The sequence below is a fragment of the Podarcis muralis genome, chromosome 6, assembly GCF_964188315.1.
Source record: "Podarcis muralis chromosome 6, rPodMur119.hap1.1, whole genome shotgun sequence".
In the NCBI taxonomy this organism is placed as follows: Eukaryota; Metazoa; Chordata; class Lepidosauria; order Squamata; family Lacertidae; genus Podarcis; species Podarcis muralis.
Genome location: NC_135660.1, coordinates 876061 through 900780, shown reverse-complemented (window position 1 = coordinate 900780; position 24720 = coordinate 876061). Strand labels below are relative to the sequence as shown.

Below are 24720 nucleotides of genomic sequence, written 5' to 3'. Positions count from 1 at the left end.
GGGCCCCTTCTGCTGACAGCCCAGCCTCTCAGCTGCTTGCAAAGGCTGCGCTTTCTTCTGAGCGCCGCGCAACATCTGCCGGCCGGCACGTGCTCCGGGGCCGTCCGGATTTGGGCCAACGACAACCAGATGTTCCTCTCTCCCTTTGGTCCCAGATTAAAGACACCTGGCACCAGGTTTACAGGCGGCATTTCTTGAAGAAGGCCCTGGGCCACTGCAACCTCTGCCGGAGAGGCTTTTATTACTACCAGAGGCATTTTGTGGACTCTGAGGTAAGTGGAAGAACTTGCGGGTTACGAGCACTTAGGGAACAGCCGCCGCCCTCCCCTGATGTCTGGCCAGGAAAGGCGAGGGGTCTCACTCAAAATCCCCCACCCCTCCCCCAGTCTCTCGCTCGCTCTCTGAATGATATTTTTGGGACCCTCCACTAGGTGGTAGTCTTGGGATGAGCATCTGGTCCCTGCGTCTCTCGCTCTTCCTTGGGGCTGCCCCTCTTGAGTTCCTGGGGCTCACAACAAAGAGGGCTGGCTCTTTAGCTGGGATTGAGCGTCCCCCCTTGCCCCCCACACGTCTCCCGTGTGAGTGTCCGCTGTCCTCTGCAGCGGTAGAAGGGCCGAGAAGCCCCCAAGGCCGAGACTTGCTGCGTGGGCCACGCAGTTCTTCCAAGAAGAAGATGGAGGACTTCAAGGATTGGACTCTAAAAGTATTTTGCACGCCAGAGAAGAAGTGGCTTTTGTCAGGGCCGATGTACTGGAGTTCTTGCAGACACTGGGCATTTTCCTTTCTGCTGCTTCTTTGCCCTTGCCCTTCTTCATAGCATCTCTGGTTCTGATTCAGTTTGTGCCCTCCCACGGTTTCCACAACTCCCTTGTGAACTTGTAGAGTTGAAAGGTGCCCCCAAAGGTCGTCACACCCGGCCCCCAACCCCCTGCAATGCAGGAATCGCAGGGGAAGGATCGCTGACAGATGGCCGCCCTTGAGGGTCTAGCAGGGTGAAGCAGGACATTTTGCGTTTGATGCCAGTTTGTGGTGTTAGAGAGGTTCCTGCATTCCACTGGCTGTGAGCAAGGCACTCGCTGAGGCTGCTTACAGACAACACAGCTCTTTCCTCTTTTCCTACTGAAAATCACTGGGGCCTTGCTAAATATTACCAGGCTTGAGGTCTCCACCAGCAGAAGCTTAGCTGCTTGGGTAGGTGAGGAGCATGAGGGTCAGGGGCCCCTTGCAGGGCAGCCCCCGGGCCATGGGAGATGCAGGGAGATGATGCCCCTCTGTGCCTTTTGGGTGCCCCTTTTAATGCTTCAAGGGTGGCGCTGTGGTTTAAACCACTGAGCCTCTTGGGCTTGCCAATCGGAAGGTCGGCGGTTTGAATCCCCGCGACGGGGTGAGCTCCCGTTGCTCAGTCCCTGCTCCTGCCAACCTAGCAGTTCGAAAGCACGCCAAAAAAAGTGCAAGTAGATAAATAGGTACCACTCCGGCGGGAAGGTAAATGGCATTTCCGTGCATTGCTCTAGTCCGCCAGAAGCAGCTTAGTCATGCTGGCCACATGACCCGGAAAAACTGTCTGTGGACAAACACCAGCTCCCTCGGCCTGTAAAGCGAGATGTGCGCCACAACCCCAGAGTTGTCTGCGACTGGACTTAACTGTCAGGGGTCCTTTACCTTGTTTAAATGCTTCACAGCTAAGCTGCTCTTCCTTGAATAACCAGTGCCTGTTTCCCTGTTACCAAGCTTTCAGTGTCCTTTATCTTCTATTGGATTTGCTTGTTCATATTTTATTTTAAAAAGCATTTATATGCCACTTTTCTTTTTAAAAAACTGTCTATGCAGCTTCAGATTCTGAAAATGCATTTGAAAAGCCATTCCAGTGTAGCCATTCCGTAAAAGAGTGATACGTCTTACACTGACAGCATCATTGATCAGTTGCTGTGTATTGTTTCTGGGATGACTGCCTAAGGATTGTTTTCGGATGCTAGTTTAGGTGGTCTTGCAATAAGCACAGAAAGGTTTGAGCATGTAATAAGCACGGAAAGGTACCCAGCCAGCATTGCTGGCTGCTTCTGGGCCAAATTGCAGGTGCTGCTTTTTGCCTATCAAACCACTTTTTGGCTTGGATTGAGAAGAAATGATGAATGAAGCCACAGAAGACATCATGTGGCCTAGTGGGCACTTTGCTGCTTCCCTGATGCTCCCTTGTTCCTCGCTGTGTGGTTCCAGCTCGAGTGCAACGATGTGGTCCTGTTCTGGCGGATTCAGCGGATGCTGGGCATCACGGCCAACACCTTGAGGCAGCAGCTGACCAACACGGAAGGTGAGAGGCCTGCGGAGGCTGCCCTGCTGGGCTGCAAGCTCTTCCTTAGTTCGGTGGGAGCCTGGCTTGATGCTGGCAGTTCCACTGGACTCCTGGACTCCGGCTGGGCAGGCAGTTTTGGCCCCCTCCAAAGCCTCCTTTTCCTCCCCATCAACGTTTTTTGTTTCGGGAAGTTTTTAAAGTTTGATGTTGTTGTTTGTTTTCCTGTGCGTTTTTGTTGGAAGCTGCCCAGAGTGGCTAGTGCAACCTAGTCAGGTGGGTGGGATTTAAGAAATGCTATTATTGTTATTATCATCATTATCATTATAAAAACAAGCGTAAGGTTTGTCAATACAGTCAAACTGGATGGGATCACGATGGAGAATGAAAGTAAGCAGTGGGGGAAATTATATCAGGTCCTCCATACATAGGAACCTTGGTTTACGAACTTAATCCGTTCCGGAAATCTGTTCTTAAACCAAAGCGTTCTTAAACCAGGGCGTGCTTTCCCATAGCAGCGGGGGACTCAATTTACAAATGGAACACACTCAACAGGAAGCGGAACATGTTCTGCTTCCAAGGCAAAGTTCACAAACCAGAACACCTACTTCCAGGTTTGCAGCGTTGTTCATAAACTAAGCTGTTCTTAAACCAAGGTACCAGTGTATATTACTTAAATGAATCACATTTTTTTGGAAGCTGTATTGAAAAACAAAAGCATAGTCACTAAGGAGCTGAAAAGGCATGTGGCTCAAAAACTACATTTTTCCTAAGTCCATTGAGGCCCACAGAAGAGATTGGTGCAGTTGTTCATTACTGACGTGTAAAATGAAGTCTCCAGTGCTCCTTTTTGAGTATCCACTGTCTGTGGCTCAGCTGGTTTGGTCGAGATCAAATCCAGGAAGGCAGTAGGGATGGCCCATGGCAAGCCTTGAGGGAGCGGGGAGATCCTTAACCCCCGACCTCTCGGATTACTCCTGGACTCAACAGCTTGGGTATCCTAGAATCATAGAATCCTAGAGTTGGAAGAGACAAGGGCCATCGAGTCCAACCCCCTGCCAAGCAGGAAACACCATCAGAGCACTCCTGACATATGGTTGTCAAGCCTCTGCTTAAAGACCTCCAAAGAAGGAGACTCCACCACACTCCTTGGCAGCAAATTCCACTGTCGAACAGCTCTTACTGTCAGGAAGTTCTTCCTAATGTTTAGGTGGAATCTTCTTTCTTGTAGTTTGGATCCATTGCTCCGTGTCCGCTTCTCTGGAGCAGCAGAAAACAACCTTTCTCCCTCCTGGAGAAAGGTTGTTTCCAACCTCTCCTTCTGGAGAGGTTGGCACTGGGATGTGTGTGTGGGGGGGGTGATGCTCTTTTTGCATCGTTCAGGCATGGCCTCTCCCTTCCAGCAGGTATTTCGCGTGAATGTAAGATTTGTACAAGCTCTCCCTCTGCTATTATCCTCACCCCAACCCCAGATGTAGAACTAGAAATGAATATATTTTAAATTCCCGTTTCCCCCCTGACAGTGAGGCGCCTGGAGAAGAACGTGAAAGAGGTGCTGGAGGATTTTGCTGAGGACTGCGAGAAGAAGATGAAGCTGCTCACGGGGAAAAGAGTCCAGCTGGCCGAGGACCTCAGTGAGTATCTCTCTGGCTCAGGAGCTGCAGTGGCCCTCTCCTGCTGCAGAAGCTGGGTCCTTTGTTCTGGAAATTCTGGGTTAGAGATCTGGTGGGTTCTTCTTAGGCACATGCTTACAAATCCAGAAAGTGCTTGGCCGTCATTTAAAGCCAGAAGCATCACCCCCTGCTAAAGGAACCACCTGATCAAAGCAAGGTTGCCCTGGGGTGCCTGCTCAGGGGAACACCGCCCCAGCCCTATATTTATTCATTTCTCTGTTCCTTTCTAAGTAAGCTGTCCTGTTACAGGCTCAGTGCCTTCTAGCTTCCTGGCCCATGACACCTCTGAGCGGCCCCAACAGCTGTGGCAGTTTCGGCTAGCAAGCTTTAGAGTTGGTTGCCCAGCCGGGGGGAAAAAACACGTAAAGGCATTTTGTGCGAAGAAAAGATGCCCTCTGGATCGGTCAGGGTTTCACCTCCCTGGCTGTAGGGGAGAATGCTGTGCCTCTTTCCATGACGGCAGGAGCAGATCACATCTGGAAGGCATTTTTTGATGTTTCCTTTGTAGCGAGGGGGTGGAGGCGGGAGGCCGTAATACTCTTCCACCGACCACGGCACATCGGGCGGTAAAGGCGCAGGTGATAACGTTGCCTGCGTGACACGCAGCAGCCATTGAGGAGGTTCTCCCTCGCCTGACTCCTTGTATTTTAATCTCTGGTTGGAAGTAATTGGAAACATTTGCCAGCCAGCAAGCGCCTCTCTTGTTTGGGATGCCACCAGATGATGATGATTGATTGATTGATTGATACCCCGCCCACCTGAATGGGTTTCCCCAGCCACTCTGGGCGGCTCCCAACAGAATATTAATAATAATAATAATAAAGCAATAAAACATCAGACATTAAAAACTTCCCTAAAAAGGGCTGCCTTCAGATGTCTTGTAAATGTCAGATAGTTGCTTATTTCTTTGACATCTGGTGGGAGTGCGTTCCACAGGGTGGGCGCCACTATCGAGAAGGTCCTCTGTCTGGTTCCCTGTAACTTGGCTTCTTGCAATGAGGAAACCACCAGAAGGCCCTCAGAGCTGGACCTCAGTGTCCGGGCTGAACGATGGGGATGGAGACGCTCCTTCAGGTATACTGGACCAAAGCCGTTTAAGGCTTTCAAGGTCAGCACCAACACTTTGAATTGTGCTCGGAAGCGTACTGGGAGCCAATGTAGGTCTTTCAGGACTGGTGTTATATGGTCCCAGCAACCACTCCCAGTCCCCAGTCTAGCTGCTGCATTCTGGATTAGTTGTAGTTTCTGGGTCACCTTGAGACGTAGTCCCACGTAGAGCACGTTGCAGTAGTCCAAGTGGGAGATAACCAGAGCATGCACCACTCTGGTGAGACAGTCCGTGGGCAGGGAGGGTCTCATCCTGCGTACCAGATGGAGCTGGTAGACAGCTGCCCTGGACACAGAATTGACCTGCACCTCTGTGGACAGCTGTGAGTCCAGAATGACTCCCAGGTTGCGCACCTGGTGCTTCTGGGGCACAGTTACCCCATTCAGGACCAGGGAGTCCCCCACACCCGCCCGCCCCCTGTCCCCCCAAAACAGTACTTCTGTCATGTCAGGATTCAACCTCAACCCATTAGTTGCCATCCATCCTCCAGCCGCCTCCAGACACTCACACAGAAGTCTTGCTCTGTTGCGGGGAGACGTCAGCACTGAATGGCGCTGGGTTGTCCGAGGGGCTTTGCCATGGTTTGCGTGGCTCTGAGATGCTCTTGGACAGCATCTTCTGCTGTCGAGAGGCTGCCATGAGGCAGACAGGTACTCAGTGCCCAGTTTCATGTGAGCCTTTTGTTCTGGACTTTCCTTCGGCCTGTGGAGCCTTCCGTGTTGAGCTGGGTCCCCTCTTCTTAGGGTGCTCACCCCCCCCTCTTACGAAGACGGCTGTTAAATCCCTGCTAGTGAAGAAATTCCTCAGAAAAGCAAAGGAGCGCAGACTATTAAAAATAATTTCCATACCACAGAACTAATCCAGGTGTTTTATGGGAGGATGAAAACTTCAAATATGATTTTTAGTAACTTAATAAATATACCGTGGCCTTCTGGAATGTCAAGAGTTTCTTTGCTAATATTGTTGGGTCAGGATCAAGTACGAAGTTTTATGGCCACAGAACATCTGGGAAAGGTGGGCAAAGACGTTGCATGCCATAATATTCACCCAAACATCCTGGCTTGTCTGTACTACTTACAGCCAATGAGTTACATAAGCCTCTGTCCAGGAATTAGCTTTTAATGGGTTGGGCCCTTCTCCGCGCTCGTCTAGCCATGCCTTTGTCCTGCATAACACATTTGCAGGATGGAGACAAGGGCTTGCTGCCTCCGAGAGAAATTGGTTCCCGAGGACCAAACTAACCATGTGCTAAACGCCTGGCGGCATTTGATTTTTAAAGAGTTAAGCCTCGCCCCCTACTCCATAGCGCTGGCCAAATTTGCCCTCCAAAGCTGCCATTTGCCCTGGGAGGCTGAATGAAGCATCCCTCCAGGGCCAGGCCAGGTGGGAATTTCTTTCTTCCCTGTGTTTCTGTGCTGCCACATAACTAAGATTTCCTGAGGAGGGTTAATCTGCCTGTTGCAGTCCCAGTCTTGATATTTCTGTCTGTCAGTCATGCATGTAATATGCCTAGTTGTGGGTTTTTGAGCAGCCTACTCCTGTGTCTCTGTTTTGTTCACTCTCCCTCCAGAATTAGTTGCCTCTTGGAAATTATTCTGGGAAAGGGTCAGATTTCCCAAGACCTGGAAGTAGCGAGGCTGTTCACTGGGGTTTCTAAGTCACTCTCATATTTCTCTCCCAGTGGCAGTGGGGAGGGAAGCAGCCTTCCCGAGAGATGAGTCCGAGAGCCTGTTCACTCAGGACTTGAGCAGGATGCGGCTCAGAGCCCTGGTGGCAACTGGTTGGAAAGTCTCAATGTGCAGAATCTTGCCCAGCTTCAGTGGGGATTTTGCGATGCCAGGCAAACTTTTCAGCTCCTTTTTGTGTTTTCTTGAGCCCAGAACGTTGGGCCAGGTGCGACTCTGCAGTCTTGTCGCCATTCCTGCTCCCGGAGAGGCAGAGACCCTTCGTGAAATGCCTCAGAAGGAGCAGTGCCTTTTCCCTGCTTCAGGGGGCAGCAGGTGGCTGCCTTTCGGAGGATCCCCATGAAAGAGGGAGGCGGGTTTGCTGGCACGCTGACCTCCTGCCTCTGTTTACCCTCCTTTGTCACTTGCGGTGGCTGCAGCATCTCCCAGGCAGCAGCCGCTGCCCCCAGAGACAGCTTGAGCGTTTCCAAGTTCCTTTCTCTGAGGCCTGCCTGGGCTTGCCACCGCCTTTCCCGGCTGTCTCTGGAGGAAGCCCTTCCTCGCAGCTGCATCGCATGCCCAGGCTTTCCTCCTGGAGGGGGAGGACACAGCAAGCGCCTTGCCTTCACAGCCATTGCCAAGCTGCCAAATCTTCTGGCCTTTGGGGGAGACTGTCGAGAAAGTTTGGGCTTCTTTCCCTTGGACCATTTTTCCCCTCGATCCTTTCGGAGGGTTGAGGTGTGCTTCCCCCACACCCCTAATTTTTAGCTGTTGTAATTTGAGCAGCAGTTTTAAGCTTAAACAGTATTTCTTGATCATTCAGATAATCAAGTGGGAATATGTTAGGTTCGAAGCACATAGGATATCCGAACACAGTGTTGCCAAATTAGCTAAGTACTGCAGAACGCCTATTTTTCAGCAGCCAAGCCATGGGCCCCATACTTTAAAAAAAATAAATGTCTCTGTGTTAGTTTTTGTTATGTGAAGGATGCCGCAGACCGGGGGGGGGGGGGCGCAGACCACCAATTGGGAGCCTTTGTCCTAAAGGTATCAGAGCTATTGGCCTCTCGGTGAGCTATTTCAAGCAGCCATTGATAGCAGAGTCTGTCATAGTCTAGCTCCTTTGGTTTCCTCTCATTCCGCTCAACTCTGCTTTCTCCCAATAGCCACAAATTTTGTATTGATTCCGATATTAGTTTGGAAGTGGTGATGGCTTGGGAGGAGTGTTTATCTGCCGATGCCGTGAAGAGGAAGTGGTCTTCCTAAATATGCAGGATCTGTTTTCAATCAAGGGACTGTTCTAGCTTCCTGATTTTCTGAATCCTGGCTACTTAGAACGGCCTGTGCTTGATGGGGAGGGAGGGCAGGAGAGGGAAAGCTTGTCAGGAAAGCTGAGACGTGCTGGCGAGGGGGTGTCCAGGCCCCCCCCTCCCCGGCATTGTCAGTCCGTGAAATGCTGGCACCTGGGCAGGTGTCGCAGGTGAGTTGAGACTTTGTTCTGCACAAAGGCCCCTTCCCACGGAGAGAGGCCTGGCCACACACAGGCAGGCAGGCAGGCAGGCAGGCAGGCGGGGGCTGCTAGCAGGAGCTCTTCCCTTGCGCTCCAACTCAGCCCTTGAGATGCTTCTGGGAGGCTGCTCTTAGCTGGCCGCTCAGGAAGCCTCCTGCCATGCAGACCTCACCCCAGAGGAAGCTGCCTCATACTGACTCAGACTCAGAATGATAATAATAATTAATTGTTACTTATACCCCATCCCTCTGGCTGGGTTTTCCCAGCCACTCTGGGCAGCTCCCAGCACAATAAAACATCAGACATTAAAAACCTCCCTAGACAGGGCTGCCTTCAGATGCCTTCTAAAAGTCAGGTAGTTGTTTATTTCCTTGACGTCTGATGGGAGGGAGTTCCACAGGGCGGGCGCCACCACCGAGAAGGCCCTCTGCCTGGTTCCCTGTAACTTGGCTTCTCGCAGCAAGGGAACCGCCAGAAGGCCCTCGGAGCTGGATCTCCATGTCCGGGCAGAACGATGGGGGTGGAGAAGCTCCTTCAAATATACTGGGCCGAGGCCGTTTAGGGCTTTCAAGGTCAGCACCAACACTCTGAATTGTGCTCAGAAACGTACTGGGAGCCAATGTAGGTCTTTCAAGACCGGTGTTATGTGGTCTCGGCAGCCACTCCCAGTCACCAGTCTGGCTGCCGCATTCTGGATTAGTTGTGGTTTCTGGGTCACCTTCAAAGGTAGCCCCACATAGAGCGCATTGCAGTAGTCCAAGCGGGAGATAACCAGAGCATGCAAGACAGTCTGCAGGCAGGGAGGGTCTCAGCCTGCGTACCAGGTGAAGCTGGGAGACAGCTGCCCTGGACACAGAATTGACCTGCACCTCCATGGACAGCTGAGTTCAAAATGACTCCCAGGCTGTGCACCTGGTCCTTCAGAGGCACAGTTACAGTACTGGGAGCCAATGAAGGTCTTTCAGGACCAGTGTTACGTGGTCTCAGCGACCGCTCTCAGTTCCCAGCCGCATTCTAAGAGTATGTCCAGCTCAGGATGGCAGCAGTGGCTCCCGAAGGTGTCAAGAAGGGGTCTCTCCTAGGAAACCAGCGGGGGGGGGGGGCTGGTGGCTTTGGAGTATTGAGTGGCAGAGAGCCAAGATCACTGATGAAGCTGACCCTCTTCACAGGATTATTGGGAAGAGAAAGGGTCTGGAAGGAAACCCCAGGTGCTCTGGACGGTGTCTTGGGAGTCCTGTCTTTGTTCCTGCCCTGAAAGGTGGCGGCAGCAAAGAGAGGCTCAGAGATGCAGGTGTTTCTCAGGGTCCTTTCCCAACCTGCAGGGGGTTGGCACAGCCCTTGGGGTCCCTCCCAACTGCAGTTCTGTGGTTCTCCTTTGTGCCCCTGCCCAGGACTCCTTGCTTCCGTCTTTCCTCAAGGTCCCTAGGGACGCTTCCAGGATGCCAAGGCGATGTTGGGGGTGGTGTTGACATAGGTGCCCGCAGCTTCCTGGGTTAAATCAGCCTTCTTCCACTGGGTGCTCTCCCAATTGCACTACAGCACCAGCCTGCGCAACTTTGGGATGGGAGTTGTAGTCTGAAGCACCCAGCTGGCGCCAAGTGGGGGGGGGGGAGCTGCATTGAAACTGTGAGTGGGGGCTGGTTTTCCAGCTGCAGGTTGGAGAGCCCACCTGTGCCCGCCCTTGTGCTGCCCTGGCTGGTGGCTGTTCTGCTTCTGCAATTCAGGGGTTCCCAGGAAGGCAGCAACTGGCCTCCTTGCGCGCTGCTGACAATGCGCCCTTTGAGCGTGATCCTCGCCGGCCGCGCACGCTTCCTCGGACTTCCTCCGCCTCTCCTGCGAGCTTTCCCTTTTAATCCTGCGCAACAGCCTCCGCTGCCGTGATTCATGGGGCGACTCTCCCTGAACTGCTATAAATCCCGCTCCAGCGCCTTCCTCTCGGCAGCCCTTTGTCTGGCGCTTTCGTGGCGCTAATGAGCTAATTGTTTAACAATCTCCCCGGATTCATTTGCCTGCCTCTGCCTCTTTGGGAAGCCGGGGCTGCCGGGGACCTTTTGACAAGCCAATCTTTCTCCCCGCTTGACAGCGGGGCGAGGGGAACAGCGCCGGCCTTTGTAGGCGGGCGAAGAAAGGAGGCCCTTTCCATCCGCCGGCCGTGCTGCTTCCGTCTTGACCCCCTTTCTCTGCGGGGAACACAAATGCGGCAGACAAGCGGAACCTCCCCTGTGTTTTCTTGACCCGCTGGCTGTCCATTCACTTCCCATCTGGTTTTGCAGCCTTAAAGAAACAGAGGGGGGCCCCCTCTTATTATAAATCTGTCTCCGCAAGTGATCGATGGAGATCTGTCTCTTTAAGGGCAGCCTGGGTGGCTTTCTCTTTAAAGTTCTGCTTTTTCCTGCCGGTCGGCGCGGTATGCGAGCAAGAGGAAACTGGTTCAAAAATGCGAGGCATTAACGTAAAGTGGTTTTTGAAAAAAGGAAGGGGGTGGGAAATGAAGTAGGGCACGACCCGAGCTCAGATCACCCGCTTCAGGCAGCCTGCAGTCTCTCTGTGCGGCTGCACAAAGGCATGCCAGGAGCGTTCTGGGCGCCTCGTCCCGAAAGGGATATTGTAGGGTTGGAAAGGTGCGGAAAAGGGCAACCGAAAGGATCCAGGGTGTGGAGAGACTCTCTTGCAAAGAAAGGTTGCAGCATTTGGGACTTTTCAGTTGAGAGAAAGACGGGTAGCAGGTGACCTGATGGAAGTTTGCACATGGCATAGAGAAAGTGAAGAGAGAAGCATTTTTCCTCACACTAGAACTTGTGCACCTGTAACTAAGCTGTCAGACGGCAGTGGTGGTTTCTCGTGAATAATCAGTCGGGACTCCGACCTGTCTTTTACAGGTTTTATTCTGGTGCAAAACTATTCACAGTGCAGAGCCACAAGTTCATGTCTGCCTCAGTCGCTAGCAGAATCCGGGAGTGGTCGTTTCTGGGACCTCCCCCAACATAAGAGCTTCGTCACCCCCAGCCTTTTCCTTCCTTCTTTGCGTTTTACACCTCTGCACAGGGTGGGCGATGGAAGGAGCGTGCTTCCCTCCTGACCGGCTTGGCCAGGAGCGGTGCTGAGGCTCGCAGGAGCATCCTCCAGTCCCTTCCCCTCTTTCCCACTGGAGATGTGGCTTCCCTCATCACCGGAAGAGGAACTGCTTTGCAAGATTTTCGGAGGTTCCCTGTAACCCAGCTTCCACTTCCCTGTTCCGATGGCAGTCCCCTGACATAAGCTGAACATTGAAAGATTCCAGCTGGATAAGGGCAGTCCTCCTTCACTCAACGCAGAGTTAAACTATGGAACTCCCTCCCACAGGAGGCGTGATGGGCACCTGCTCGGGTGGTGCTTGTGGATGATGTCATGATCTTTGGCTAGTTCAGTGAAGTTTATGATGACGGTGATCTGCCCAGATGGCTTTCAAATTCGTGGAGGAGGAGAGGGCTATTGATGGCTCCTCGCCAGGATGGCTCTGCCTCCACGGTCAGAGGGAGCGGTGCCAGTTTCTGGAATCCACAGCAGGGGAGATCCGCTCTTGGCCATGAATCCTGCTTGCTGGGCACCTGGTTGGCCAATATGAGGACAGGATGCTGGGCTTGGGGGGCCCCCTTTGGCCTCATCCTGCAGCCTCTTTGTATGATACGTTCTTGCGTGATGCCATCGTGGATGGCACTGTCTGGCAGCCCTCTGCTCAGTCCCTTGCCCACTTCCCCAGCTGGGGGGGGGATCTGAAACGGACAAAGCAAAGGGCAGCACTGCAGAAGTTGGGGGTTGAAGTAGCTCTAAGAACGGGGGGGGGGCATGCTGGGAGGTGTTTTTTTCTTTATTTTTCCAGCCCTCGCTCTATCCTGTTCCATCCTGTGCCCACAGTTACCGGCAAGCCTTGCCGCCCCCCTCCCTCCCCACTCTGTTTTCTGTGTTCACGGTGTGTATTCAGATCGTAATTACAGATCAATTAGTCTGTTTTTGAGCCCCTTTGGAGCCGGTATCAGAGGATTAATGCAAAGAAAATGAGAGGGGCTGTGGGTGTTGTTTCATGTGCAGATAAAGAGCCCCGCAAGGATGAATGGCTCTCTTGAGGCCTCTGAATAGAGGATTTCTTCATTCTGTGTCAGCCGGGGGTTTATGGGAGATTGGGAGAGGGGATTATGGGAATATTCATGACCCAGATCAGGGACCCCAGGATGAATTAGTGGAGGGAAACGGCTCATCTTTTGAGCAAACACGAAGTAAATGGGGAGGAGAATGGCCATTCACTGGGGCCTGCGTCATTGTTGCAAAGCTGCAGGCGGGGTGGCCGGCCCGGGGGCCGCTGCTTAACAGGTGTCACGAGAACCAGGCTCTCCGTATCTCTCGCTCGCTGCCGAAAGCTCTCAAAGGGGACGTTGTTTGTGCAGGAGCCATCGGAGCAGCCTTGGGGCGGAGAGGTCGGGAGGAAGCAAGGCAGCGAGAGGGTGCTGAGCCCTGAGAGTTCGGGGAGGAAACAGGAGAAGGTTTGGGGTGGGAAAGTTCATGGAATCTGTAGAGTTGGAAGGGACCCCCAGGGTCATCCAGCCCAGCCCCTGCAGTTGAAGCCACGGGTTCAGGTCCTCCTCTCTGGAGCAGCAGAAAGCAAACTTGCTCCATTACATGGAAGAACCCGAACCCGTGGCTTCAAGTTGCAAGAAAGGAGATTCTGCCTAACATCAGAACTTTCTGGCCGTCAGAGCTCTTTGGCAGAGGAATGGTCTCCCTCTGGAGGTGGTGGGCTCTCCTTCCTTGGAGGTTTTCAAGCAGAGGTTGGGTGGCCATCTGTCAGGGATGCTCAAGCTGAGATCCCTGCCTTGCAGGGGGTTGAGATAGATGAGCCTTCGAAGTCCCTTCCAGCTCTACAGTTCTGTGGCTCTTCCATGATAATAATAATAATAAATTTTTATTTATACCCCGCCCTTCCCAGTTCAGAAAACCGGGCTCAAGGCGGCTAACGACAAGCTTAAAACAATTGATGCAACAAAAAACAGCGTAAAATACAGTATAAAACATGAATAACAATAAATTCAGAATTCAAAAATCAATTTAGGGGGGAAATCCACCCAATAAACATGAGATGATCCCCAGGGCTAGCTGGCTAAGTTAGTCCAGCCGTTCAGCAACAGAGGTCGGCATAATGTTCTAGAAAGTAGGCAAAGCCTCAGAGGGAGAAGGTTTTCTGGAGACCAGGTGGCAGGCTGGACTCTGCAGGTGCAGGATGCCAGCTGGGCACGTCCTCTAGAGTCTGCTCTGGCTTCTTTCTGCCTTCTGGGCCTCATTTTGACTTTTGCCCCATAAAGTGGCCCCGCAGACGTCTTCCTCCTCCGGCACCTCTGAAAGAGCGAGCTCTTCTCTTCCTGGGACCCTCCATGCGCCACGCTCCCATGAAGAGAGCTGCTCTCTCACCTGCCACGTAACTCAGGGATGGCTTTTCTTTTCTGGAGACACCCCCAAGTCCAAGCCGGTGGTGCAGGCTGGCCGTCTGGGGGCTGGTCTGCTTGGGCAGAGATTGGGCTGCCCTTTTGCCCCTTCTGCCCTTCCTCAAGCTTTGGGCGGTTCCTTGCTTTGAGTTTTCTGCCTCTTCAGCCGTGGGCCAGTGGCAGGAAGGGTGGTTTCGGGTCAGCTTGGCCACCAGTTGTGCCTGTTGCTGACAGGTAAATAGATAAACCTATAGACAGGTAAGTGGCCGTAGCTGCTGCTGCTCCTGCAACTGCTGGACAGACTGCCAGATAAACTCTGACCTTTTAAAGAATAAAATGGTTGGGGGTGGGTGAGCGAAACAGGCCGAAGTCTGGATTATAACTTTTGCAAAAGCATCTTTAAATTCAGGGCACTTCTCTTAGCCTGTCTTGCTTGATTTGGTTTGGTTAGTTTGAACGCTGCCCCCTCTTTTGAAAGGCTGGACCTCTGAATTGTGATTTTTATTTTGTCTTCCGGAATATTTTATGAGCTGGCCAATGGGTAACCTTCTAAATGCTATTTAATCCTGCTTTGCTGAAGCAGACTGAGCTGCGTGAGATCTAGGAAGCAGCCTGATTTGGAGGAACCACACTGTGGCCTCCTAAATCAGCCCCTGAAAAGAACAAACCATTCAGAAGCTTCTGCACCTACAGTTATTCAATCTTTTACATTTATATGTCCCTCCACCCGTTCCTCTGAAGAGCTCGTGGTAATGTGAGCGGCTGCACTCAGAGCTTTCACAACTTCTAAACCTGAAGGTCATATTTTAATTTTTGGGAAGTTTTGCCAAGGCTGGCCAACCAATTAATTCTGAAGCACACCTTTATACTAGATTAGTCTACAATAAAAGGTGAACATTTAATTAATGTAGTTTAACTGTGACATGTTAATACAGTATTATTAATACAGTAATGCAGGCCTTAGTCTGACTCCTGGCACCCTCTCCGCTTCGGAGGAGGCTCCCGGCTGCGGACGAGGCAGGTCTTGTTGAGGCCTCCAAGGCACCTGTGGGGCAGGGAAGGGATGGGGGCCCAGCCCCGCAGCCTTCCTCTGGGAGGCCAGGCCTGTTTCCGCTTGGGAGAGGAGGCATCTGTGCCTGGAGACATCCGTCCTGACAGCAGCATCTTAACTTTTCCAGAAAAGGTTCGGGAGATCCAGGAGAAACTTGAAGTCTTCATTGAAGCCCTCCATCAAGAAGAGAAGTAGCTGGTCCGCACAGGTAAGGAGCTCTGGGTGGTCACTGAGCAACTGCAGCGCTCTGACGCTGCCCAAAATAGGCCCGTCTTGCTCTTGTTAACACAGCCAGAAAGCAGGAAGTCCCCTTCTTCTTGCCAAGGGACTGTGTACTTCCATCTTTGCCTGGAAGGGCCCTAAAAGGTTGTTCCGTTAATCCTCCTGCTGCTTCCTCCAAGTCTTACAGAATTTTAAGATGCTCCCCAAGGGTCATCTTTGACAGACGGCCACCCAACTCTGCTTAAAACCCTGGCGAAGGAGCCTGTTCCATTGCTGAACAGTCCTTACCGTCCAAATCTTCTTCCTATGTTAGTCGGAATCGCCTCTTGACCCCTCAGCCACCGTAACAAGCTTCCTAGCTGATTGGAGATTTGAATCTGGGCCTCCCGGTTCCAGCATGGCACACTGGGGGGGGGCAGGCATTGTGCCCTGTGATGCCCCGTGCTCTGGGCCAATCTGAACGAATGAATCTTCATTTGCATCAGCCGTCGGCCATAGCAATAAAACAACAGTACAATATACAAAGAATAGAAATAAAAAGTCAATTATATAAAATACATTTTGGGGTTTTGAATCAGTGGTTAAATAGTGGACCTTATTCTGATTGCCCCAGCTAAAAACCTTGCAGTCTTTGCTGTCACCTGCTCCTCTTGATCTGCCAAGAGAAAGGACACGGTGGCAGTGGTTGGGCGACCCAGAATGGACAATAAAAGAGGGGGGATAATCTCATTCCACAAGTCTTTATAAAGAGTGCAAGCCAGAAGGGCATGCGCCACCAATTTGGTGCTGCCATCTCCAAGGGCCATAAGCGTTTTCATGTGGAATCTGTTGGAATCGTCCCTCAAGTCCAGCCGAGGGCAAGACATTCAACCTGGGCTAATCTCTCCCTCTTGCTCTTTTACCCTTCTGGGTTTCGCTTCAGGAATGGCACCTGGGACCTGTCTCTTGATTGAGATACCTGGCAGGAGAACGGCAACCTGGGATGGCAAAAATGACTTGGGAGGGGGGAACGGGGGGTGTCCTCTGTCCAGTCTCCCTCTGCAAATCCAGTTCATTTGTGTTTGTGTTTCAGCAGAGCTTCTACAGGAAGACAAAGCCCCTCTTCTGGAACACACAAAGCACTAGAAATGGCCCCACGGCGCCTCCTGGTCCTCCTCTCCTCCCTGTTGCACTTTTTAGGGGTGTCCCCGAACGTCTCCCAGGGAAAGGAGACAATTGGCAGGAGGCAACGAGAGGTCCTGGCTGCCACCTGCCCTTTGGGTGACGGTGGCAGTAATAATGACGAGGGAAGCAAACCTGGCAACGGAAACTGATGCTTTCTTACCTGGAAATGATGCCTTGAGGGTGGGGTCCACATTCTGCAAGTGCTCCCTCTCTCTCTTTTTCCAGGGAGGGGCCAGAAGCAGGGGGTTTTTCTTTCTGGGGTGGCAAGACCCCTTCCGCCGCCTCTAGTGGTTTTAGCCGGTCGGGGGCTCCTTTGCGTGGCGAACCCGAGGGGCTTGAAATAAAATTTTAGCCTTTGTACATACGTCGACAACACCTCCTACGTAATGTTTGTTTGTTTGTGTGACGCAAGGCATTGAGGGGCCCTCCAGGCGAGAGCAGCTGCCTTTCAATGCTCTTCTGGGGAGCCAGATCTCGACTGCGGCACTGGAGAGAAGCTGGGCAGGGGGGAGTGAGCCTGGCGGGGGCTCCCAGGCCGTGCCCAAACAGGCACCCGGGGGCCCATTCATGGGCATCTGGCTCCAAGAACGGCATCCTCCACTGTCCATTTCACTGCAGTTTGGTCCTGGGATGGGACTTTGGCCAGCTCCATTTCCCTTTTTATCTTTATGCTTGCTGAGAGGGACTCCTTCCTGAGTATCCCACTGGCAGTGGCAGGTTCCAGATAAATCGTTGCGCATCAGCCGTTTTTGAGACATGTGGAATAAGCGCCTTAGAGAGGGGGAAGAAGCTCCGAAGAGATTTGCTCTTGGTCTGCGTGGCAGGGGCAGACTCTGGAGGGAAAGCTCCTTTTGGGGACTTGCCCAGTTTGGTTTTTTAATGCTGCAGAGTGGCTTTTGGGCGGGAGAGGGGACCCTGCCGTGTGCTGGTCACGGCCCTCCACACAGAGACCCTTTAAACCCAGCCGTCTCCTCTCTGCATCGTGGAAGAAACAGCCTCCTCTGTGCAGACACTCGTCACCCCCGTTGAGCAGCTCCAAGCATCCGTTGTGGGTTGACACTGTCGTTTTGCGCCAGCCCTAAATGCAGAAATGTATGTTACCAGTAACATTTCCTCTCCCGCTTTACGAGGTATCTTTCCAAATGTCCTCGTGCCCACTCTCCCCCTCCCTTTCCCCACATCTGCACTGTCTGCCTTTCCACCTCTGCGCAAGTGACTTTCTGGCAGGCTGCTTCCTTCGATGGGCTACGCAGCGCTGCCTTGTAAGTTCTCTCCCGTCGTCCTTCGGGGATCCTGTCTTCCTGCACTTCGCAGGTGGGGTTTTGTTTTGGTTTTCGGCAAAGGGGATACTGCCTTTGCTGCCCCCCTCTTCCTCCGCATGGTGTTCTGTGAAATCTGGAAACAAGATGGGCAGGGAGAGGCAGCTGTTGCCAAGAACCAAAATGAGAGTGATGGGAGATGGGAGAGAGAGCATTCCTCATTCCTCTGCTATTAAAAAAATAAAGTGAGATGGCATTTTGTGTGTTTGTGTGTGTAGCAAATGCTTTCAGCCGCACGCCAGAGATTCTGCGCCCTCAATGATGCAAAAGCCTCTTAGCTGCTCTGGCCTTCCTAGAGGCAACTTCAGGATCCCAGAAGGGGGTCCTTCCCAAAAAGGGGTGCTGCACCAAGACCCGTCTCTTACCGCCCCGCTGCCCCCCCCCCAATCCTCTTCTCGTACTTTATTCTGTCTGGTCCACTTTTCAGTTTTAAGCCTCTGTTGCCGACCTGACGTTTAGCATGATGTATCCCATGGAAGTTATTTATTGAATGCAGATGTCATTGAAGGAAAACAAAATAAAGAGAGGTTTTGAGCACTTAAATTTCTTACTCTCTTCTTTATTTGCATGCCGCCCATCTGCCCCAAGGGCTCAGGCGATGGGGCAGGACCCCCAGCTCAGCAGCAGAGCACCTGCTGTGCCCCAGGCGGTCCAGTTCCCCCGTGGCTCCTCCGGGCAGGGCTGGGAAAAGGCTTTCTGCCTGGAACCCCCAAGAGCCCTTTCTGCCAGTCAGCCCTGACCATGGGGAGGCAACGTGGTGCCCTTCAGATATTGGTGGACTAGAGCGCCCATCTTCCCACGCTGTGGGCCATGCTGCCTGGACCCGACAGTGAAGCTTCATCTTGGAAGAGCCCTCCTAATTCAAGAGGGAGGTGTGCTAGAAGAGTGAAGGCTCTGTGGTCACAGGACCCCTCTCAGCGGTGGGCAGGGGGGCTTCTCTCTCTCTCTCTCTCTCTCTCTCTCTCTCTCTCTCCAGAAACGCGCAGCAGCATTTGGCCTTTTCTTAAAACACTCATCTTTCAGCCCCTCAATTAGCCAAGATGGATTGCATTTGGTAAAACAGCGAAGTGCTGGATATTTCATACTGATCACCGAGTGCAAAGAAAATGGATTCCACCCCCCACCCCCTTTTAATTATCCCAAGCCAACATATCAAGAAAAGGGCAGCCGACTACATTTTACTTGAAACTGTATTAAAACAAAATTACCCTAATTATCTTAAGATTTGCTTGAACACAGAAATTATAGTGCATTACTCGGGAGTTTGTCCATCAATCCATCCCATGAACTTGCAGAACCAGTTTGATGGGCACTTTTAACGGAAGAGTGGGGGGGTGGGGCCTGTTCATTCCAGGCGGATCTGAATCCCGGTAGCTCCTGGGCTCAAATCCTGGTTGGCCAGTCTGAGAACAGGATCCTGAACTGGGCAGGGCGCAGGCCTGACCCAGCAGGCTCTTCTTATGGGCAAATGCATCCACTGAGAGAAACAATCCAGTTTACGATGTCTTATTTTTCAAATAAGTCCTTGTGACAACTGGCCAGCATTTTAGTGCAAAGTTTATCCTGGCGCATCTATTTTTCTATATGTTGCTTGCAAAACTCGGAGGAGGGCGGCTTCCAAAGGATGGCCATGTTACCACTTTGGAAAGTCCAAAGGGAACCAACTTCCTTCCGCCTTTCCTGCTGCCCCTCCACCCATGAAAATGCCCCCCGAAATGTTCACACCTCCTTCCTGACTTCTCAGATGCAACATCGTTTCTCACAAACCAATGGAGAATGGTAAAAGAAGACGAAAACGCACACTGAGGGAGACATTTTTGGCACAGCGCTAGGAGAGCGGCATCATTTGCCCAGAGAGAGAGAGGCTTGGAAGAGCCTTTGATGCGCAGATATGACACCTTTATTGCCAGCCTCTCCCCACAATGCCTCTTTTCTGTTTTCGTGTGAAAACCAACATCCTCCGTCCTGCTCCAAGCCCATTAGCATTTGCAAAGGCCCTGCTCCATCGCTGGGGGGACGACACGGTGCCCACCCACCCCTCCTGCAATGCACTCGCCTTGTCTATTATGTGGGGGACACAAAGGAGCCCAGAGGCGGGCAGAGGGCTGTCCGATCTTGTCATGTCGCAGCCGCCCCCCCCTCCCCTGAATGGGCTCTGAGGTAGGTAAATTAATTCCAGGGCGGGCGGTGGGCGTCGGATTCCTTTGTGACCCTGCTCCTGTACCATTTGTTTTGGGGCTTGTCGGAGGCTGAGGGACATCTCGGGCCCTTTTGTTTCCCATAATTTCCTGGCAGGTTGGGGAGTTAATGCAAGCCATGTCTGCACCCAGCCAAGCAGAAAACAGCCTGGGTAGAAGGCGGGCGCGCTTGGCGCTGCTGGGGAGAGCGGCTGCATGGAAGTGTCAGGTTAAAGGGGGGGTGGGGGGCAGGCAGGAGCCCCCAGAGCGCCCTGCTCAGGTTTCAGCAAAGCACAAGGGCTTGCACACCTGTTCCGCAGCTGCCTGCCATCCTCCCTCTGCGATGAATGATGGCCTGTTTACAGGCCGGGGCTGCAGGCGTCTCCTGCTCCCCCCCCCCCCCGCTGAACTCCAGCCCTCTGGAAGGAGACTCACATCTGGGGAACAACCTGTCCCCTTGCAGATCCTTTGGAATGATGTGCGTGAGAAGAGAGCGCAAGATGGGTTGGGGAGACGGCGGGATGTCCGAGGGCTGTCTGGTCCAAGCAACCGCAGTGCAGGAATCTCATCAAAACGGCCATCCACCCTCTGCTTAAAAACAGAGCTCAAATATCTAAATGGCTGCCGGACTGAAGGTGGAGCAAGCCTGTTTTCTGCTGCTCTGGAGGGGAGGACCCCAACCACGGGGTTCAAATGGCAAGGGGAAAAAATATTCCAACTAAACATCAGGAAGAACTTTCTGGTGGTAAGAGGTGTTCCAAATTGGTACTCTTCTTCCTTGGAGATGGTTAAGCAGAGGTTGAACAGCCTCCTGTGAGGGATTCTTTAGCTGAGATTCCTGCAGAGGGTTGGACTGGATGACCCCTGGGGTCCCTTCTATGAAACCTCCCAAGGCAGGAGAGTCCACTAGGGAGTCCATTCGACTCTTGAACTTTTCTCGCTGTTCTTCCAAATGCTGAGTTGGAATCTCGTTTACGGTCCTTCGAATCAAGCCTGCTCCATCTTCCGTGGGGCACAACTCTGCAGATATCTGAAGGTGGCTCTCTTCTCACCTCTCGGTCTTCTCCTCTCCAGGCTAAACATACCCAACTCCCTCAACCCTTCTTCGTAAGGCTTGGTTTCCAGATCGCAGCCGCTGTTCTCTGCACAGAACAATGTACAGCCCCCCACACACATTAGTTGAGGTTGGGGGTAATTAGAGAGTTGATCATGGTTGATTCAACTGCCAAATCATAACCCAACTCTCTGCCCTCCAGATCTTGCTGACCTGTCATTAACAGCTCCAAGTCCAGTACCTATAATCCAGCCTTTACCAACCTGGTGCCCTCCAGCTGTTTTGGACTAGTCACTGGGCCTGATGGGAATTGCAGCCTGAAACATCTGGAGGGCGTCAGGTTGGCAAAGGCCACTGAGTTACAGGCTTGCAGTTTGCTGGTGGAAAAGGGAGCCTTTGGGCATGAGTAGCCTAATTACCTAAACCAGGGGTCACCCTCTAGATGCTGCTGCTGAACCCCCAGCTCCCATCATCATCCCTGACAACTGAGCCATGGTCACCGGAATCCACACAACGTCTGCAGGGCACCAGGTTGGCTGTCCCAGGGCTGAATATCCCTGAGAGCTGGTGCAGAAATCCAGCCTGCCCTCATTCTGCTGTCCACACCGCTTCTTAGCAGCTGCAGCAATGGCGGTTTAGGTGAGCGTGAGCAACTACTTTGCTTATATTGTTCAGCCAAGTGGCCACTGCATCTGGGGGGCTGAACTTCTGTTCTTCTACCCTCCCTTGGCAGGTGGTCCCGATCCTCCTCCCTGTTGCATTTCAGGGAAGTCGAGGCCCACCCATGTCAGTGGGCCTCCCCGCCCCCTCCTCTTTATTTCTACTGGGTGGGCCCTCTGCAACTTCCCTCCCACGCTGCTGCCGGAAGAGTCCCAGTTGCTGTGGTTTGTCATGCAGGAATCTCGGCAAAATCATCCCCGGCAGATGGCCATCGCACCTCTGCTTAGAAACCTCTAGCGGACGAGTGAGATGCACCCTGAGAGTTGGGCTTATCTCCTGCAACCTTTTCCTTCATGGGAAGGCAGGAAAGATTCCCTTGTGGCTTGGGGGGGGGGGGGTTGCCTGCCTTCTGCCAGGGAGCAGGAGCTGTGGGGGTGAGCCACAGGGCCTGTCCTGTGTCTGGGGGGCAGAGCCCACTTAGGAAGGCATGGAGAGCCCAGCTGGATCCAGCCTAAAGGAGCCCATCTCATTGAAATAAAGAAATTGAGGTCTTATGTATATAATAAAGGTTCATAAATGTACCAAGCAAACATGTACATAAATATATAAACCACATGTTTGAAGCTGCACAGGAGAGCAGCCATGAAGCTCTTTTGACTCCCAAACTGACCAGGTGTTTTCTCTGCAAAGTCCAATGGAAAAACCTCCCCATTGTCTTTTCCTTCACAAATCCTGTCTTAAGGGTGAGCCTGTGATCTGGCTCAGGAAATAAGTATTTATCATTACAAAAGACTGGCCAGGCTCCCCAAGGTACTGTATCAATCAAGTACGCATTAACAGGTAACTTGCTAGACAGGAGATAAACAACACACTCAGATTATGAGGTAAACAATGCACTCAGATTTCTGTTGTAGACCACCCCTTACTGTGATGTAGGTATGATGTATCGGGGGGGGGGGGTCTTGGACTCCAAGGTATGCAATTTAAAATGTCTATATAACGGCTTGCACACTTTTGCTCTGGGTCCCTCTTCCTTCCTGCGTGTGGTGAGTGAGGACCCTGTTGCAACAGTTCAATAAAGACCAGGCTTACTGGCTGCTTTGCTTCTCAGTATTCTCTGCTTGGCCTCTGTTCTTTTCTCCAACCGATGGAGAACCTGCAAAGGACTCTATAAGGGCTCTTGTGTCCCCATAAGGGAATAAGGGCAGATTTACGTTTATTACATCAGCCTGGTCTCACAGCAGCCGGCCAGATGCCCCAGCGAGGAACCTGCCAGCAGAATCCAAGCGCCAGAGCAACAGCTCTCCCTCCTGTGGTTTCCAGCTACTGGTATTCGGAAGCACTGGTGTCCCCCAGCTGTGGAGACAGAGCAGTTATACCATATAGTTATGGGGGGGGCAGGGCTAGCCAGATTTTCTGCCTGGGGTGAAGCCTCCAGAGGGGCCCCATGGAGGCTCCCAGCCTGTGTGTGTGTGTGTGTGTGTGTATATACAAATGTGCCAAGCTGGGTCTTTGACCAGGGTGAAGAGAAGTCTTCTTTTGCCCCTGTAGCCATTGATGGCTCTCTCCTCCTCCCCACACTTGTGGGGCCATGGGATGCTGCTGGTGCCCCAAGAGGCTTTGCTCCATGAAAAGATCCTGAGGCCGTTGAGTCTCTGGAAGAGATTACGGGAATATTCATGGCTCTGGTCTAGAGGATCAGTAGGTCACACACAGAGAAAGGGGGGGGGGGTCCTCATCCTTTGGACAAACAGCCCAGAAAGGCAGGAAGCCACCCCCCCCCCACCCCAGCCAGCTTCATGGACTCTCCCCGCGTCTCTTCATCCCCCAAGAGCTTTGCCTGCGCCAACTGGGGGTCTGGTGATCTGACTCGGCTTTCTCAAGTGGGGGCTTAGCGGCCGGACGAGGCCTTTTGTGTGCCTGGAGGAGAGCTCTGCTTTCGGCCGGGATGCGAAGAGGCTCTGAGCACATCTGTGCAGCCAGAGGGGCTTGCAGGATCAGCCCAGGGAGTCCAGCATCCTCTTCTCACTGGCCAACCAGAGATGCCTGGGGGGAACCAGCAAGGAGGAGTCGAACACAGGAGCAATGCCACCCCCTCCGGTGCTTTCCAGAAACGGGGGTTCAGAATCATTGCTCCCTCTGACTCTGCAGCAGAACATCGCTGTGGTGGCTGGAAGCCCTCGCTTGCCCTCTCCTCCTCCATGAATTTGCCCAGTCCTCTTTTACTGAGATCCAACTTGGTGGCCATCACTGCTTCATGTGGGAGGGAGTTCTGTAGTTCAACTCTGTGCTGCACATAGAAGGACTGTCATCTCTCCTGCATCTTCCAACTTCCACAAGTTTTTTTGTGTTATGGGAGAGGGAGGAAAACTTTCCTCTGCCTTCTTTCTCCCTGCCATGCCTAATTTTATCAACTCCTCTTATTCACCTTGTCTCTAAACTAAAGAGTCTGAAACTCTGCACGCTTTTGCTCCATCCCTCTGAGTAGAGATGCCAAGAGGGGTTCCTGGGACTGGTGCCCTGTATGCCGATTGGGCCCCTCCATCCTCTCCTCCTGCATCTAGTGACAACAATCGCTGCTTATGAGCACATATTAACTCAGCCTCTCCTACCTCATGGGGTTGTTGCAAAAATAAAAGTGGGAGGGCAGGAAGACTGACCTGGCCTGAGCATTAGCAACAGCTTTTATTAACCCATGCCTCCTTTCTTTGCCCCCGGAGCGGCCGCCGTGTGTCGCTCAGGCACCCCTTCTCTGCTCTCCTGAATATGTTCATCTTGCGCTGGCCAAGCATGATGTCAACACTCCTGGAAGCCCCAAACGCCTTCCATCCAGCGGCAAATATTGAACTAACATCTTGAGCTTGATAACCCCGTCCTGCCCCCCCCCCCAAGAGCCAGCTTACAGGGTTGTCTCCTTTTGTCCCCCTGAAGTGCAACTTGGCGATGGATCCTGGAATAATGCTCTCTGTGTCAACACCCCGCGAGGGCCAGGCAGAGTCCCTCCTGTTTGCTCTCCCACTAGAACATTTCCGCCTCCTCCGCGAAGCCAAACGCCAGCAGCCCCGCGGCCTGCCATGGTTACGTCCCAGCAACCCTGAAACAAGCCGCTCCTGGCAGCAAATGGGCGGGAAGACTCACTGCAGAGTCCTGCGGTCGGCCTTCTTTGTGCCTTTGAGAACCAACAAAAGGTGGAGGAGAAATATTGATTAGTAGCAACAGCGGTAGAATTTTCAGAGGTGCAACTGGGCAGTGAGGCCTAGTCCTGGGAATGTCAGTAGAAGTTGCCTGCGCTTTAGCAATGGCGGGGGGGGGGGGGCAAAAAAAAAAAAGCAATGGCGGGGTGTCCCGTAAGCAGAGCAAGGTCCCTCCTGGAGT

General features: G+C 52.6%; 1 protein-coding gene across 5 annotated transcripts in view; it reads left to right on the top strand.

Annotated features, from left to right (window-relative positions):
* OPA1 (OPA1 mitochondrial dynamin like GTPase) overlaps positions 1–17997 on the top strand; it is a 55957-nt gene extending 37960 nt beyond the window's left edge. For 4 of the 5 annotated variants that reach the window (XM_077929590.1, XM_077929588.1, XM_077929589.1 and 1 more), the window contains 5 exons: positions 156–272; positions 2218–2311; positions 3814–3924; positions 14877–14957; positions 16047–17997. In XM_077929590.1, coding sequence (XP_077785716.1) covers positions 156–272; positions 2218–2311; positions 3814–3924; positions 14877–14944 — 390 coding nt within the window. In that variant the 3' untranslated portion in view covers positions 14945–14957; positions 16047–17997. Of the gene's footprint in view, positions 1–155; positions 273–2217; positions 2312–3813; positions 3925–14876; positions 14958–16043 lie in introns of all 5 variants that reach the window. The other variant, XM_077929587.1, reaches the window with a different exon arrangement.
* Positions 17998–24720: the final 6723 nt, after the last annotated feature.